Source organism: Lissotriton vulgaris, chromosome 1_1 (genome assembly GCF_964263255.1).
Source record: "Lissotriton vulgaris chromosome 1_1, aLisVul1.2, whole genome shotgun sequence".
Lineage (NCBI taxonomy): Eukaryota > Metazoa > Chordata > Amphibia > Caudata > Salamandridae > Lissotriton > Lissotriton vulgaris.
In genome coordinates, this window is record NC_141685.1 from 733342678 (window position 1) to 733360426 (window position 17749).

Below are 17749 nucleotides of genomic sequence, written 5' to 3' on the forward strand. Positions count from 1 at the left end.
TACAAGCATACAGATCTTAGATAGGAGTTCGGGAGCAAGGTTCTGGACATACTCACGTTCCAAAGCGACTAGCTCCGCTGTGAGCTTACCAATTCCACAACGCAAATCTTTTAATATCCCAGCCTGCGCTCCAATACATACCCCTTGAATCGTGACCTTAAAGGCCTCCCACAAGACTCCCACGTTTTCAACCGTACCGACATTGTCCTTGAAGTAGTTATGTATGGCTTCACCAACAGTATGTTTAAATACAGGATCAGTCAAAGACGAAGGCTGGAAACGCCATGAAAAAGGGGGCCTTGCATAATCGGTCACCTGTAGGAGCAGCACAATCTTAATGAACTATGCGAGAGGCCATCACGGCAAGCCATAAAATTTCCAGGTACTTGTGTGAGCACATACTGGAGGGGTTTATGGAGAACACAAGGCGCAATACAAGCTCCTGACTGGGTCTTTAATTTTGCCCTTTCAGGTTTCTCTGAGCTGAGCAAGTCTGAAGTCATGCTTGCTTATCTTCCTTGCGCAACACTGTGAGTAGATTTGTACAGGGTAGAGGTAGACCATCATCTCATGGGACACACCTAGCACGTTATGAGCACATCGGCCAAAATCATGGTTGTTTATTCCGTTTTTTTAGTTCTAGAGCACACGTTTTTGTAGTTCTTGATCGTATAATTGTTGTGGCCAGACACAGAGGAGGAGGGCACTCTTGTTTCCTCTCAGCACGGTAGTGCTTGTAATACACTGAGGTGATATTATCTGTCCGTCGTTCTGTCATTTGATTCTTTATTGATATTGAGGGTGAGAAGGTAACACGGATTTTAAGGTGCTTGCATGTTTTCATGCATGAGAGAGATGTGTTTTTTCATTCAAGGAGAGCATAGTATGTAAGACATTGATTTATACAAAAAATGTTGTAGGTGCTTTTTCTTTCTTTTGTTGCCGATGTCCTGATGAGGCCAGAATCAGTGAGCCAAAACACGACGACCTGACGAAGAGGATATAAATACACACAACACATGGACTAAGTGGAGGTGGAAATATCCCTCATTTGTGTGTATTGGACTATCTCCCCTCGGATTGCCTACATATTTGTATTGTTCCGCAACCAGGAATAGAATGGATGAGTAGGAAGGGATTAGGAATGCTTTTTTTCTCTTTTAACATCAAGTTTTGATGTTTTATGTGTAATGTCTTTGACTGTTTGAAAATTTGCATGAAAAATACATATGAAATTGGTTTGAAAAAAATTTGGAAATTTTGGGAGTGGTTGAATTATTTAAAGTAATTACATGGGGACTAGGCGCCCAAGTGGAGGGACTAATATATTGTTTTCCTACCTTAGATTATTCTTTTTTTTTTTTTTTAAAGGGCATCCCTGTCGCGTGCCCCTCCAAAGAATCGAGACCCTGCCGTTAACAACCACCTGGGCCAGCGGATCCTCATAAAGGAGTTTGACCCAACCGATGAAACCTGGGCCAAAACCGAACTTCGCGAGAGCCGCCCACAAGTATGGCCATTCCACGGTGTCGAAGGCCATCGTGGCATCCAAGGAGACCAAGATGGCCGGCTCACGTAACGACTCTGCTCTCGCGAGGACGCCATGAAGGCGATGCAGGTTCAGCGCGGTATTGCGATGAGGAATGAATCCGGACTAGTCCGGGTGTATCAGGTCACCAATCACCGTAATTAGCCGGTTTGCTAGCAGTTTCGCCAAGATCTTAGGTTCGGCATTCAAAAGTGATATCGGTCTGTAAGACGCACATAGGTCCCGGGGTTTCCCGTCTTTATGAATTACAACAATGGACGCAAGTCTCTGGTCTCGGGGAAGGGACACGACATCTCGCGACTCTAGAAACATCTCACGAAGATACGGTGCCATTTTGTCCGGGCACAGCTTATACAATTCAATGGGGATGCCGTTCGGGCCTGTAGCTTTTCCCGAGCGGATGGAGCGAATAGCGAGCGCTATTTCATCGTTGGGAAATTCTGCCTCCATAAGCTGTCAGAATCAGACAAGCAAGGCAATGCGATATCTCTAAGCAATAAATGCGAGTACTCCTCCGGTCTGTCTGAGACTGGCGCATACACCGTTTGGAAATGATGTGCGAAACCCTCCACTATCTCCACAGGATCAACCATACGCATTCCATCCGCTCTCTCAATAACAGGCACAACGCGGTTCAGTCTTTCCTTCTTGTCCAACCAAGCAATCAACTTCCCCGCTTTATCTCCCACATCATACAGTCGCCCCTGTTGCTCACGACTCATGGCCTTGGCAGCGTCAGTCACCAGGGCTCTATAGTCAAACTGTTTAAGGTTTAAAGCATGCAGCTTATCCTGCGTGACCCCATATTCCAACTCTCACTCCAAGGCAGCGATTCCAGCCTCCAGTCGACCAACCTCCTCATTCTTACTTTTCTTAGCACAGGCAATCAACGACAGAGTTTGACCCCGGATTACCGCCTTGAAGGCTTCCCATAGCGAAATGGAGGAGGACACCGACCCCACATTTTCAGCAAAATAATGATCAATGGACCAGACCACACCCGCCCGGGTTTAGGATTAGGGAGATGCCAGGGATTAATCGGGCCACTCGACCCCCGGCTCCCAGCTGAACATCAATAGAAAGCCATAGTGGGGAGTGGTCCGAAATACCCCTGGCCAGGTGTCTAACCTCTCTCACCGAGATGGTCTGCGCCGCCGGCATAAGAACATAATCAAGCCTAGCGAGGCTCCCGTGTGCCCCCGAATGAAAAGTGTACTGTGCCAGTCCAGGGTGCATCAGCCTCCAACAATCAACCAGATCCAGTGTATCCAGGAAGTTACCCAGCCAAGACTGTGACCTCGCAAGATCTCTAGGGGGGCTGCGATCCTCTCTACCACAGACAACAGAGTTGAAATCTCCACCCACAAGCAAAATCCCTCCGGGGAACCCCAAAACCTCCTTCCCCAAGTCAGCAAATGTCGTAGTTTGTAAACCTGGCGGAACATACACGGAGAGTATGGAAATCGTCTTCCCCTCCCATCTGCCAATTATAGCGGCATACCGTCCCCTATCATCTAGGATAGTATCATCCACTTCCAAGGGGAGGGAGTTCCTAACAAGGACACCAGCCTCCCTCGACCCAGTGGTGAGCCCCGAGTGTGCGACTAGACGATAACCTTGCCTATTCATTGCGTGGCATGTGTTCCCTATCAAGTGCGTTTCCTGTAACAACACTATATCAAGGGAAAGACGTTTCAAAAACGGTAGCACTATTCCCCGTTTTATCCTGTCTCCCAAGCCATTGACATTCCAACTTAGTACCCTCAACCCCCTGCCCCCCATCCCAGGAATGAAGGCGGATTCCCCCTAACAGCGAAAAGGACACGAAAGCCAAAATATGCAAAGATACATTGCCTCTAAAACAATACAAAACAAAGCTAAGTTCCCCCCACCACCCCGAAGAAAACCCCGGAACACATCCCCCCACCCTGCACCCCTGCGATAGTCCAAAAAACCACCCCAACTTGCAGTGTGCCTGTCGACTTAACCTGAAACTAGTCTACAAAAAGAGAGAAAAACACCCCGGGAGGAGGAAGAGTCCCGTCTTCCCTGCCGCCTCTGGGTATATACCAGTATATTTACAAACACAAAAAGTCAACAAACCACTGCTGCAAAGTCCATGTACTGCATGCGCCGGTTATCACTCACTCCTCTTGTTCCAATGGGCCACCATCTGCGCCTCCAGATTGCTCCGTGCGGTCTCGATGCGTCGGTAGAGTATCCAGCCAGTCACTAACGACCTCAGGCCGATCGAAAAAGAGCGCCCGTTCATTGTTTTCAATGCGTAGTCGGGCAGGGAAGAGCATAGCGTATATCAAGCCCATGTCTCTCAATCTCCGTTTCACCCCCATAAATCCCATCCTCTGCTTCTGTACAGATTGGGTGAAGTCTGGGTAGAAGCTGACAGTCCCATTCTCGAATTTCGTGGGGCCATTGGCCCTCGATGCTTGCAGGATGGCATCTCTATCCCTGACATTCAAAATTCTGGCTATTATGGGCCGTGGCGGGGCGCCTGGTTTGTGTATCCCGCCTGGAACTCTGTGGGCACGCTCCACCGCAAGAAAGTTACTGAGGCCCTTAGGGGCGAGATGATTCAGTATCAGGTCCTCCACAAGGAGATCCGTTGTCAATTCAGTGGACTTTCCCCGGAACCCCGATGATACGTACATTGTTGCGCCTCGATCAACTTTCGAAGTCATCCAGCCGGCGGGCAAACAAATCATTCGAAGTTCTTAGATTACGAACCTCGGTTTGGAGGTCGGACATGTCGGTTGTGAGACTGGCGGTCTTGATATCCAGAGACTTGACCCGTTCATTGGTCTTCTCCAGATCAGTTCTGATCAAGTTGACATCAATGGCCACTGTGTCAAGCTTTAAGGCCAATGTCTCGTATTGCTGGCCAATGGATGTTTTCATGCTCGCAATGGCGCCCATTACGACTCTTAAAGTCAACTCCTCCGTCACTGGGGAGCCATCTCCAAGCTCGTCCGAGGTTTTACCAATACCACTGGGGGATCCTTTAGGGCGAGTGTAGCGATCCATGATATTGGATTGAATGGCACCCCCTCGGTGCGTGGTCTTGGTCGTCCGCCTCTCACTTTCAGGCTTGTTCGCCATGTTGAGCGACGTGCCCCGAAGGGGCCTTTGGGACCTGGTGTAAATGGCTCCTCGCGAATCAAACTGAGAAAAGTCAGAAGACGAGGCGCATCGTACAATCGTACAATTCAATTAGACCATGGGCCAACAAAGTCAGAGGGCAGCCGGTTTCAGTAAACAAGAACCAGTAAACGAAACCGAAAGTACGTCAGGGGCATCAGTCGACTTCCACTAGCCGTTGTTGTTCAATTGCCTCCAGGGAGTCCCGGGCTGCTCCTCGGTGTAGGCCTTCAACTATCGGAGTAGAGTAAGTCTGGTTCCCGCATCCAAATCGATTCCTGAAAAGAGCTTTTATGTCAGCAGGGTCATGTCCGTAATACCCTGTCGTCTGTATCAGGATTCGTGGCAGGATATATGCGGGAGGAGGCGAGGGTCCCGGGAGCCCTTTGCTCACGCGACCATCTTGGATGCGCGCTAAGCTCCTCCTCCCTTAGATTATTCTTGATTGATCCCCACACATCTTCTTGTGTTTTTGCATCTTTTGGTCTGGTGTCGGCCGCCTCAGGTTTTCAAAGAGCCATGGAGAAAGTACTGCACGGTCTGCCTGGTGTCTGTGTATACCAAGATGACATACTCGTTTATGGGTGTGATGAATTTGAACATGGTCAGGCGGGAGCTAGACAGGTTAAAGTCACATATTCTCACCATCAAGTGGGAGAAATGTAAGTTTGGGCTCAGTGAAACAGACTACTTAAGGCATTCTATAACAGCTGATGGTATGGTGCCCAAAGCAGAACTAGCCGATACAATTAAGAATTTAGTCTCACAGTCGTCCAAAGTGGAACTCTTCAGTTTTCTGGGGATGGCAGAGTACTACATTAAGTTCACAAAAGATTTTGCAGAGGGTTCCTTTAACATGAGGAATTTATTGAAAAAGATAGTTAAGTTTGAGTGGAGGGTGGAGTGTTAAAGTGAATTCGACTAAGTCAAGACAAAACTCTCTCAGGCACCCAAACTTCGCAACTTTGATCCTAGAAAACCCTCTACCTGAAGCAAGTCTCAAAGGTCTGAGTGCTGTTTTATATCAAGGTGGTCCTGGTCTAGAAAACACCATTATGTTTATTTCTATGAGTCTCAGAGAGGCTTAGTGTAGGTATTGCAGTCCATTGGGCTATCAAGAAGTTGAAGACGTTTTTGTGGGGCACTTCCTTCTTGATCGAGACAAATCACAAACTGTTATGTGAGGTTTTTTACCAGTAAGGGCAATGACTTTATTTCACCAAGAATTTCTAAATAGGTAATGAGTCTGCAAGCATAAGACTTTTATGTGAAATACAATCCTGGTTCTGTGAATTTTGTGGCTGATACACTTTCCAGATTAGTGCCTGTAAAGAGTTTAGATTCACAAAGGGAAGGTGAACAGAGCGAACCAAGATTCAATCTCTGATTTTGTTTGTGAGATTGAGTATGAGACTATTTCACAGAAACGATGGCAGGATGCTTGTCGGGAAGATGAGATTCTCCAGATCATTATGGAGCTCATTTGTGCTGGATGGTGTAACAAGGAACAACGTGGTTCATCTTGTAAAAAGTTTTGGTGTGTAAGGGACCAGTTATCCTCTGGTGGAGGCATGTTGTTTAGAGGCCATAGGCTAGTTCCCCCGGTTACTTTACGCAAAGAACTAATGGAACAAGCTCATAAATCTCATTAGGGCATTTCCAAAACTAAAGAGAGATTACGGTCCACCTATTGGTGGCCTTGAATGGATCGCTAGGTCGAACGTTTGGTAAGAGATTGTGTGCAATGCTAACTAAATGAAAAAAAGTATGAGAACTAGAACTCAACCCATGGTGGTTAGAACACGCCCGAGTGGTCCTTGGAAGGACATTGCCTTGGACATTTTAGGTCCTGTAGGAGGTGATGGCTCTGGATACTTATATCATTGTTGTGATGGAGCTTTTCCCCAGGTGGCCTGAAGTTAGTTTCTCCAGGGTTGTAGACACTAAAACAGTAATCAATTTTCTAAAAGAATTATTTAGTAGAGAAGGATTGCCTGAAACAATCTTGACGGACAAATGGGGTACAGCTTGTGTCAAAAGAAATGGAGGGTTTGGGGTTATGCATAAAAAGTGTGCCCTCTAGCATCCACAGTCCAATGGGACTGTAGAAAGATTTAATTGTGTTCTTAAGGAGACTATTTCATTGGTTAAGAGCAACTGTCTCAACTGGAAGGAGGGGTTTTCAAAAAGGGCCTGTGTTTAGAGATTTTCTCTTCACACGACTACTGGAAAATCCCCTTTTCTCCTGTTTCACGGAAGGCAACCTGATACTTTCTTGGAACCTCCTGGGGTTCATAAATTTCTTTCTGACAAACGTCATGGCTCTGACACGGAAGACTGGAAACAAAGAGAAGATAAGAGGGGTTTGAATAGCAAAGTGCAGTATGATTTGAGACATGCTGTCAAAAACACAAAGGTTGCTGTCTGTGACTATGTTATTAAAAAACCTGGAACGTGTGCTACTGGGTCCAAGTTTTCTAAACCCTTGAAGGTTATTAAAATCTTTAAGAATGCTGTCAAAACGTCTGATCATAGGGTGTGGAATCTTGGTACGGTTGTTTTCTCTCGGAGGAGATCAGAGTGCGCAAACTGTGCCCCTCTGTACTTGGATGGCTATGTTGTGTAAACGTTCATGTGTGGTTGGCTGTAGAATGTTATATTTCAAACTGATCTTGGGCAGAGCCTGTTGGGTGGCTGAGCTGCCCTTTCTGTCATGTATCTAAATAAACCTTTTTAACAAAACTTCAAGATCTGCATTCCTTCTTTAAGGAGTTTACCAACTTTTCTACAGTATGTGCATAACGTGCCCTGCATTCTAAATAAGGCTCCCTGTTTTCTGTTTTTACTGATTTTTACACATAAATACAGACAGAAAACAATGTGTTTTCTGTCTGCATTTATTTTTAAAAGTGGATAAATACAGAAAATCTGGCTGATTTTTACACATAAATACAGACAGAAAACAATGTGTTTTCTGTCTGCATTTATTTTTAAAAGTGGATAAATACAGAAAATCTGGCTGCTTTTAAATGACTCTCCGTGCTGTTTTTATTAAATTATAGCCTAACAGCTGAGCAGATGAACAGCATCTGAAATTAAAAAACAGGATGACATTTCGTTAAATAACTGCATATGTCAATATACATTTGTGGTATAATGCTAGCATTTACCACAGGATGTATTGTAATGTAATATTTGGGAACTTGAATAGCTAAAACACGACCGACATCAAAGTATGATTGTGGGTGTATCAATTAAATAAATATGGAAATGTACACTTTTACAACTTCATTTATACGCAAAACACAAAATAAATATGGATAAAACAGATAAAATGACGAAAAAACAAATATGGATAAATACAGACAGAAATGTTAAAAAAATAAACACAGTAATACCGGGTGCCCTAATTATAAATTACAGTTTGCATGAGCAAACCTGATCACTAGTCACATAATGATGTACCATAGCTGGTGCAAGGACTCTTGCTGCATAAGGCAAAGTGCAATGCTAGGGTCATCATGATGTGCCCCCTGACAGGGCTCACCTTCTCCGCTCTAATAGCTACAATAGGGCAGCTAATTATTTTTCTAAAAAGAATACTATCAAAGTTCTGTTTCTGCAATGATGTCCCTGCTGCTGGCAATTTAGGCTGGTACCTTTACTGCTTAATGAATTTGGCTCTCAGTGCTCCCGAACGTGGCATCACTCTTTAATGCTTGATCTTTGGAGACAATGCTATTACCCCAAATCACCAGGGCTTCCCATCCCCTGGATTATCATCGGGTGCACCTCCTCGCACTATGGCACTCATCCGTTGTTCTATGAGTTATACAGGACATTAGATATCAATATGTCACACTATATGATAGAAGAGCAGAAATATCTAGCTGACCCATAATGTTTGCCCATCTACACATCCCTACAGTAGCACCAGCTGCGTATACCTCCTGAGTGAGGTGCAAATCATCCTTCTCTGCGCCGCTGGTCATTGCCAAGTTCCAGTGTTGAAGCAACTTAAAGACATCTGCAGGAACCACACTGAAGGAGAATAAGAAACCCATTTGTTACGAATATAGAGGTAATTACACTGCAGAAATCACTGTAAGAAGTGAAACAGAGACAAAAGAGACACAAAAGAAACCATACGGGGGTCATTTCAGAGATATTACAGGCATCAGATCAAACAAAATGAGTTATCAGAGGGGGTACATCACAGGGAGAGAACCTCAGAGACCAAAAAGAATTCACACACATCAGATCCAAAGGGAGATCACACACAGAACAGCACTCATATGACAGAGACATTGTAAACTCCAAATAAATGACATCAGATATAGAAATGTAAATGTTTTGTACTTGTATAGCGCACAGCTACCCGGACCGGGTTTCCCGGAGCTTGTACACATACCGCTAAAGAACCCTTCCTGGCTTTTCCCTGTGGAATGTCCACTCCTGGGCATCCCCAAGGTTAAGCCAGGCACACCAGTGCTGTTAGGGCCGTTGTGGAGATTAAGCAAGCTATTGCAGAGAGTTGCAGCGTGGGACCCATGATTAGAATAGGCACCGAGGCGAGAAATCAGGTCAGAGGAATTTAGAGCTCAAGACCCCGCCAAGGCCAGCCGAGGCGAGAATTAAACCCTGGTCCCGGGCCAGACCTCTGCATCAGGGTCTGAAGCTTTAACCATTGAGCCACACTTCTCCACTCATTGAGCCACACTTCTCCTACATGGTATCACACAAAAGTTGAAAAACCATTAGCAATATTAGTCTGGGAAAAACAGGGGCATCACAGAAACCACAAGGACATCAAATAAACCATATGTATATCACAACCAAGCACAAGAAATCCAAATATAGGAAATCACAGATTGAACTAATAATACCTCTGAGACCATAGAGAGGGCATACCCGGAACCATACAGTCACAGAGGTCAGAAAGTGGCATCCAACGTGTTTTGGAAGGGACAACCTGAGCTTTATGTAAACAAAAAGTAATTTTTGTACCAATAAGTGATGCCTCTTCCATATTACAGATGACTGGAATTGTATTCCAGTAATACAAATCTGGTGTTTGGTTTATGGTACATTCTAGATTAAAAGGGATAACAGTAGGACACTTATTGGAACTGAATCTACAATTTCTCTCTTCCTTAGGATGAATAAGAAAAACAGATTGAGGAGAAGGTTTAAGAAGCACTGCCTTTTGTAGAGTTTTTATGACTTCTGTGATCTACAGTAACTACACATTATTGTTATCTTTTAACAGCGTTACCAATGGCTAATTGCTTACAACAGGGCCTATAGGTGAAAGTGGGGGTAGGTAATAAAGGAAATGGAAATTAAGTTTGTTAACAAGCTTCAGCAGGAGAAAAATAGAGCTTGTAGCCTCAGTCCTAATCTTAACCTTACAAACATACAATTAAGGCTGCTGTCCCCATCTGCCTATTCTGCTTGTGTCATATTCTTGGGTGAACTCAGAATGCAGTCAAACAGCAGTAGCTAATGTAGCATTCCAGAGAAATTGATTTGCCGAGTCCATATCACTTTTCCACAGATTGCTACATGAATGTCATCCTTATGTTGTAGGGTAGACGAATATGGCCAGGTTTCTTTCCTTGGTTCTCATTTTGCATCTGTGGGAGATATTTACAACTTTCCTCTAATTCATTCACCAATCCAATCTAACCTTTGGTACTGATCATTGAACAGTAGCATCAACTACTGAAAGACATCTGGTATAGCTAAGCGTCATCATAAGCTCTCCTATAATAATTTCATTTAACTTAGTTTACTGCTCAATCTTACAGAATGGTACATACAATAATAGGTTGAAAATCTGTAGGTCTCATAAAATGATTTCTATAATTTCTGTAGAGATGGAATCTTCAAGTAATGTGAAGAATATGGGCTAGGAGCTTTCCTTAGAAGCTTCATGAATGACTCTTAAAAGACAAGTCGCGGGCTGTGGCTTGGAACGTCAAGATGGCAGTTGCACTCTAAGAGTGCAACCGCTCCCATCCTCATGCCATCAGTGACTCCTGCTCTCCTCTATCGGTCCTGCTGCTGCCCATGAGCTGGCTCCGTGTGCAGCGAGGGTTCGGATGACACCGGGCTCCGGTGTAGCAGACATACTCCTGTGAGTTGACATATGCTGGATCTCTCCTGCTATTTCGGAATATTAGAATTACTTTTGGAAGCTTAAGGGGCCCCATTACTCCTCCTTTGGGACCACCCTACAGGTTTTGTGAATAGGATTGAATCCTTACAATTCGGACAACACAATCAATATTTATTGTCTAGGGTCCAACCACGGTTGTCTCTATATCTTGATGAAGACCCGCATGCGGAGGTAGAAATTACCCTCATTGCGCAAGACGGGTCGAAATGTTGACAATCTTTTCTTTTGGCCTGGAATGCAACTCATTGGCACTGATACAATTTAGGATGATGCATTTCTGAATATATGGTATCATTCTCAAAAGAGGCCATCAAAGGAATAGACTATTTCATTGATACTGTATACAGGCCTAACATTGGTTCGGTTAATCAATAACTCAGTCCAAAATATATTATATATAATAAATTGTGTATTTTTGTTTTTCATTTTTTCCTGATTCCTCTCTTATCCTTTTTTCATTCACAATGCACATGAGCACTTTCTTTTCACTCTCTTTATGACAACCGTCTACTGTCAAAATGACTTATTGAATATGTTTTGTTCATAAAGATTATATAAACAAAGATTTTTTCTATCTAAAACTGTTGTCTTTGGTCTTTCTCTCTGCAATATTACTCGATGCACAAAATAACTTTCTAATAAACTTTTGGATTGAATGTTCTAGTCCTTTGCGCTGTTTGTGGGCATAAAAAGATATGTCAGGACCAACTGTTGTTTTGACTCACTTCCAACATGGCAGGATCTGTGTGGCTGGGTCTTCAGTAAGCCCAGCACTAACTTGGGCCCATGACGGTAAGATACAACATTTTTGGGACCTCCCCTACTAAATCCTGCTGTGGCCTCCTGATCGCCCTGGCGCTGCGGACCAGAGCAGTAGTGCCCTGAACGGCTGGAATCCGGGCCCCACTTGATGGTGTCTGGGTACAGAAAGCTTGGCCGCCAGGCCCCTCGATCAGCTGGGCCAAAATAGGTGGTATCACAGCATACCCAGGTGAGCGGTGGGGCTCCCTACCCGAACATGTGGCCCATGGGCCTTTTGGAACATGCCTGGCTCTGGTATGCCCGGGCCCTGCCTCCAAGCTGCCTGTCCTCGGCGCCTGCTCCTGGCGGCCTAGTTCCCTCCAGTGGCTAGGGGGCTTTGGTGCTGCTCCCTCCCTCTCTGCCTGGAGCTTGGGGTTGCCACCCCTTCGAAGCAGACCTACCTGTTGGCAGAGGCGCGCCCTCGTCTTTCACATTTATTATTGACCCCAGGGACCAAGCTGTTGCAGGGCCACCCGCCGCGATGCAGGTCTTGGATAAATGCTCAATGGCTCCCTACCTCCTTGAAAGCAGCACCACAATGCCAGTTAAATCTTGACTAGTTGCCCCACCGGTAGCAGTTTCATGCTCTGTGGCATAAGCCCGGCGTGATTACACTCTGACGCTGGGAATATTTGTGTACTCCTCTCTCTGTGCGTGCCACAGTGTGGTCCTGCCTATTCCATGCACTCTGCCCTCCCACCTGTTGTGGAATATGGATCGTGCCACTCTTCTGTGCCGGGCTGGTTCCCTTCTTGGTGATAATGGCATTGAACTATCTGGCCAGACCCGGGGCCATGGTCTCGGGCCCAGCTGCAGCGCAGGAGGGATGTGTCCTATGAGGTGGGCACTGGTGGGGCCCAGTGTGGTGGGGCCTGGCCCACCATTACTTCTAACACCCTCCCCTGCATGGGCTACATCATTCCAGTTTTCGTCCATTTCTCCACATCCGCACAACACACTCTACCCTCCTGGACGGAGGCATTAATCCTCCTGGTGTCACTTAACCCAGCTTGTGCAATCCCATGGTCCGTCTTTAACCTGGTGGAGGACCTGCAAGTCTCTTCCACCTCGCCTCCTGCAAAAGTTGCTGGTCCCGTGTCACTCCAGCTGTCCTAATCTCCTTGGCCTGAGGGAGGTGCACTAATCCCTAGGGCCTGGTTGTTCATGCTGCTGCGGCAATGTGGCAATCAGGCCGGGTTACCTACTAAGGGATTAAATCGTGGTCATGTGCCCTCCACCAACATGGGCAAAGATAAACCTGCCCGCCTAGTGACCTCCTAGACCCGCATGGACCAGCTTACTGTCGAACCTGACCAGAGTGGGGGTGCCAGTGCTGAAAAGACAACCTCATCAGTCAGTGACCTTGCCACGATCCTTAAAGCTATTCAATCCTCCCAGACTGCTGTGGAAACCAAGATCTTCAAGCTGCGGGTGGATGATGCCCTGCCTGGATCTGCACAATGCTACAACTAGAAACGCGGAGGGTGAATTCCACCTGCCTACAGTGGAAGATGGCATTACTACTCCTAAATCTTCTCACGCATACAGCAGGACTGAACCGTTGAGTCGAAGAAGCTGAAACCTGCTCTAGGGGCAATAATGTACCTGTAGTTGGTGTTCTAGAGGGCAGTGAACCACAACAAGTCACAGAATATCTTGAAACCTGGATCAAAGCCTGGATGCCCAGGGATTAACTGCCCCCCTGGTTCGCAACAGAGAAGGCACACAGGGCACTAAACCGCCTCTGGGAGCATCCCCTAGGCCATTGATCACCAGAATTCTTCACTTCAGGAATAGGGATGCAATCTTGAGAGAAGCCCAATCTCGCCTTGACCTCCACTGCGGTGACACCAAGGTTATCCTCTTTCCTGATTATACCAAGTAGGTTAAGCTGCAGCTCTATTTTTACTTGCCTGTCAAGCAAAATGCTCTGGACGCTTGGCCTCAATATAGCCTCCTGTTCCCAGGCAGGCTCCGAGTGGTTCAAGCAAACAGGTCCCACTTTTTCGACACTCCAGAATCTGCTTGGACATGGTTCACAGAGAGCCTGATTCACTGACCTGGCGGGGCCTCCTCCAGCGGAACCGGATTCACCCTCTCTGTCCCCCGAGATGTGGGACCGTCTCCCTCCCCGACGCACTCTCTCCAGGCCTCTGATGCTGTGAGGCACCAGATGAATCAAGGGGACTTTCTGGCTGCCTCTTACTCCTTCCTTGCCGGACTGTCAGCCTACATAGATTTATCACAGAGTCCTGCAATATGATTTCCTAATATACAGTTCCCTGGAAAGGCCTAGTGAGTAACTCCTACTGATCTCCAGCTAGTCCATGTAAGAACGTTCTGTATTTTATAAGAATATGTTGACCCATAGAGGCATGATCACTTTCTACTTGCTGCACTTTAGCCTTTTTGTCTTTTTAGATAAGATTATATGGTGATTTTAATATTTCAATTATGTATTTTTGCTTGTATGATTTGTATGTACAAATCGAATAAAAGCTTTTGAACTTGAACTTGAACTTGATTTCCTAATCACTCTTTGTTTTAGGACACTGAGACATTCCCTTTTGAAATTTGAAAATTGTGTTCTCCTTATGGCCACCATCTATCCTGCTCTAAGGAGGGGTCCACTACTCCATTCCCATTTTCAAGCTGTTTTGTGCTTCTGTTTTCTTTTCCATGTGACAGATACTTCTGGGGTAGAAGTATGGGATGGGGATTTAGTAATAAGTCATTTCGTTAAACGTTTTGAACTGTTTGTGTACTTGTTTGTTTTCTATTGCACTAAGGCACACATCTATTCCATACTTCAAGCAGCATGAATCAGTAATGTGGCCCATTGTCACACACTATGGGCATGCACATGGGCTGCCTTACGTGGCGGAGTGTGACACCCCCACTCGTTCTACCCACACACAAACCTTTTTCCTCAGGTCTGGAATCCCTACGAGTTCTGTCCTGGAACATTAATTGACTTCTAGACTGCGTGAAACACACTGCAGACCCAGGTTTCGCACATCAACACCTTCCTTAGGTTCTGATGCTTTAGGAGACCCACCTTGTGGACTTAGGAATAGTTAATTTACTATTCCAACTCCAGTGTGTGCAACAGTAGGGAAGGTGTTGGAATAGTAAATTATACTATTCCCTAGTTTACGGCGCCCCCCCCTACAGAAAGTAGTTGTAACAACTTGCTTTGTAAACGTATGCAATGTAACATGGCAGTTGTTGTAACGACCACGTTGTAATGGCATGCGATGTAACGCATGCAATGTGAAGGCTGTTTCCCCATCTCCAGTGTTACAAGGAGGCCTCTGTCCTCCGGGTAAATTCTCCTGAATTGGTGTTAGTGCCTCTGGCTCTGACCCAGGACTACTTTGGTTGGCAAGATAATATCTCTGTATGCTGCCTTAGTTTTAAATACCTGGGTGTCTGGGTGGGTCATTAGTCAAAGCAAGAAGTCCCCTTTGGGTAAACTTACAATAGCATCTGCGCTTATAAACACAACATTCAATTCAACAAAAATAGAGCAAGGAAAATAGCATCTATGCTAATAAACACAACATTCAATTCAAAAATGGAGCAAGTAGTGAAATACAAAAATATTAATAGTAGTAATGGCTTCATAAAAAGTGTACAGTTTATTTCAATATATATTAAAAAACACAGTATACAATGTTAAAAAATTAATACAATAATTCACATAGGAAATTGCAACACAAAGTGGGAAACCGAAATAAGGAAAATAGTTCCTATAACGATGAGGCAGCTTTATTAGTCCAAAACGCAACCATACTGCACAACTCGTAATTATATCATAGTTGGAGTAGTTGTTTCATAAACTCAACGTATCGTGACTCAGAGAATGAATCGACGCGTTTCGGTGGGCATGTATATAGAGAGCCAAAACCTTCTTCAGGATTAAAAATATGAATCCCACATCCAAATTACTTATCTAATATGGGGTCGCCGAAAGACCTCCAAACTTCCAAACTGTATTCACGATACCATGTAATGGTTATCTTTATCGGGCTTATAGCTCACGTACGCTGCTCAGATGAGTCCGTAGGTGTGACCATACATTAATTGGATCACCAAAATCTTGCTGCTATATTCTTGAAGAGCAGAGATGTGCTCAACGTGCCGTTAGCCGTTCGATTTTAGTTAATGGGGAATGCTGTGGGTCACGGTGTAATCCCAATCCCTCATAAAGAGCAAGACCGCCCGCAGTCTGCTTAGTTTCCGAAACCGGGTAGTCGGGACAGGCGCCCCAAACAATGTCTGGGTGGTTCTCCACCCTGAGCTTACCTGGTCCCTCAACCTTGGACCTCTGAGGCAGGAGGCTAAGGAAAACCTTGCCAAATGGCAATTCCCTCCACTGAATGTGAGGGGCTGTATAGCCTACTATAAGACGATGATCTTGCCAAGATTTCTTTATGTCTTTCTAAATCTCCTGATATCTTTACCTCAGACATGGTTCTGTGCTCCTGATAGGGTTGCGACCTCCTTTTTGTGGCACGGTTCCAGACCTCGCCTCACTCTTGTCCATTGCCAGCGTGCTCCATATGACGGTGGATTAGGTATGGCCAATTTATATTGTTATTACCTTACCTCTCAACTCCTGGTGATACACAACTGGTTTAACAGAGGTTGGTCGGACCCTACTTACAGACTGGAACTATCACTTTTGGGGTTCGCTCGAATTATAGCTATGCTCTACGGTTCCCTTGTCACCTACGTCGCTCCCCCAGTGACCAGGGTAGTTTTCCTCACCTGGAGGGCTACACTCTGCCGCACTCATTGGGAAATAACACTTACGCAACAAATGCCCCTCTGGCAAGGCACCTGGCAGCAGGAGATGGCGTCGCTACAAGGTTTTGGGAAATCTGACCTCAATGGCATCTTGCCCCTGGGTAGCGTGTGGTCAGGGTCACACACACGGTCCTTTCAAGAACTACAGAATACCTATGCACTCACCTCTACACAATTCCACAAATATCTCCAATTGCAACACCCACTAGGCTTCCATGTGCTAGCTTGACATGCGCGTGCATGCACACACTCTTATTCATTCAGTGATGTAGTTTGTGGGCTTATCATTGATGTCACCAATAAAGTAATTTGAGTGGCCATCAGTGATGTTATGACTGAGGCAATGAGCAGGGGATGGGGGGCTGATTTATGGTTTGCCAAACTACCATAACTGGGCAATTTCAGGATATTTTTAGTTTGGTTTTATAACTGTAACATCAATTATCTGTTTTTGATTATTTTAAGAAATTCTCTTTTTTTTAAACGTGCTAGTCTCTGAAATTCTTAACATGTTTTTTAGATAATATTTAAGCCTGCTTGAGGATATACTACATCCATCACCCAAGTTCTTATATTCCACTATTTCAAATGATCTGTGTGGCCAATCAAACATGAGCACAATGTGTGGCCAATACACACTGCTCTTCACATTTGGCCTCTGCAGCAGGGGTTGGTCTGCGCCGCAACACCCGGTTGCTCACCCCCTATTACATGGGGGTTGGCTACAAAGTCTGACCTGTTACCAAGCCCTATCCCTGCACCCAACCATGTGGCTAACCCCTACTGTCTACAGCCCTTAGCTTTGGTCAGCATAAGTTGGACTCAGTACCTGGCCTGCAACTAGGTCCTGGGCACAACCTAGCATATGACCAACCACTCCTGAGCATGTCTTTTGGCGGCGCACACCAGGCGTTGCCCTCTGGGCTTGGCCTTTGGCACGGGCCTGCACCATGATCGGCTCTTCCGTTTAAGCGGAGGAGAGTTGCCCCACTGAAATGCCCTCAGAGACAAAAATAAAATGGTAATGAAGTTAATTATCATTTTAATTCTCTTCAGCCTGTCCCGAACAGAGGGTCACGACGGGGGTGGGCTGCTGCTGACTGGCAGCAGCAGAGAGAGCAGGGAACTTTTAAAGTGTGAATGTATTTTTGGTCAGGCGTCTTGCGTCCGCCAGCCAGCCACGCATGCACACTTTAAACCTCTCTAAACCAGCTGTCTCAAGACAGCTAGGCTAGAGAAAGCGAAAGCCT

The 17749-nt window shown here is 45.5% G+C and overlaps 1 protein-coding gene across 1 annotated transcript in view; it reads right to left on the reverse strand.

Moving 5' to 3' along the window:
- AXDND1 (axonemal dynein light chain domain containing 1) overlaps window positions 1–17749 on the reverse strand; it is a 570869-nt gene that overhangs the window by 188802 nt on the left and 364318 nt on the right. Inside the window, exon 18 of the mRNA XM_086955354.1 lies at window positions 8653–8746. Within this exon, the coding sequence (XP_086811480.1) occupies window positions 8653–8746 (94 nt within the window). The remainder of the gene's footprint in view (window positions 1–8652; window positions 8747–17749) is intronic.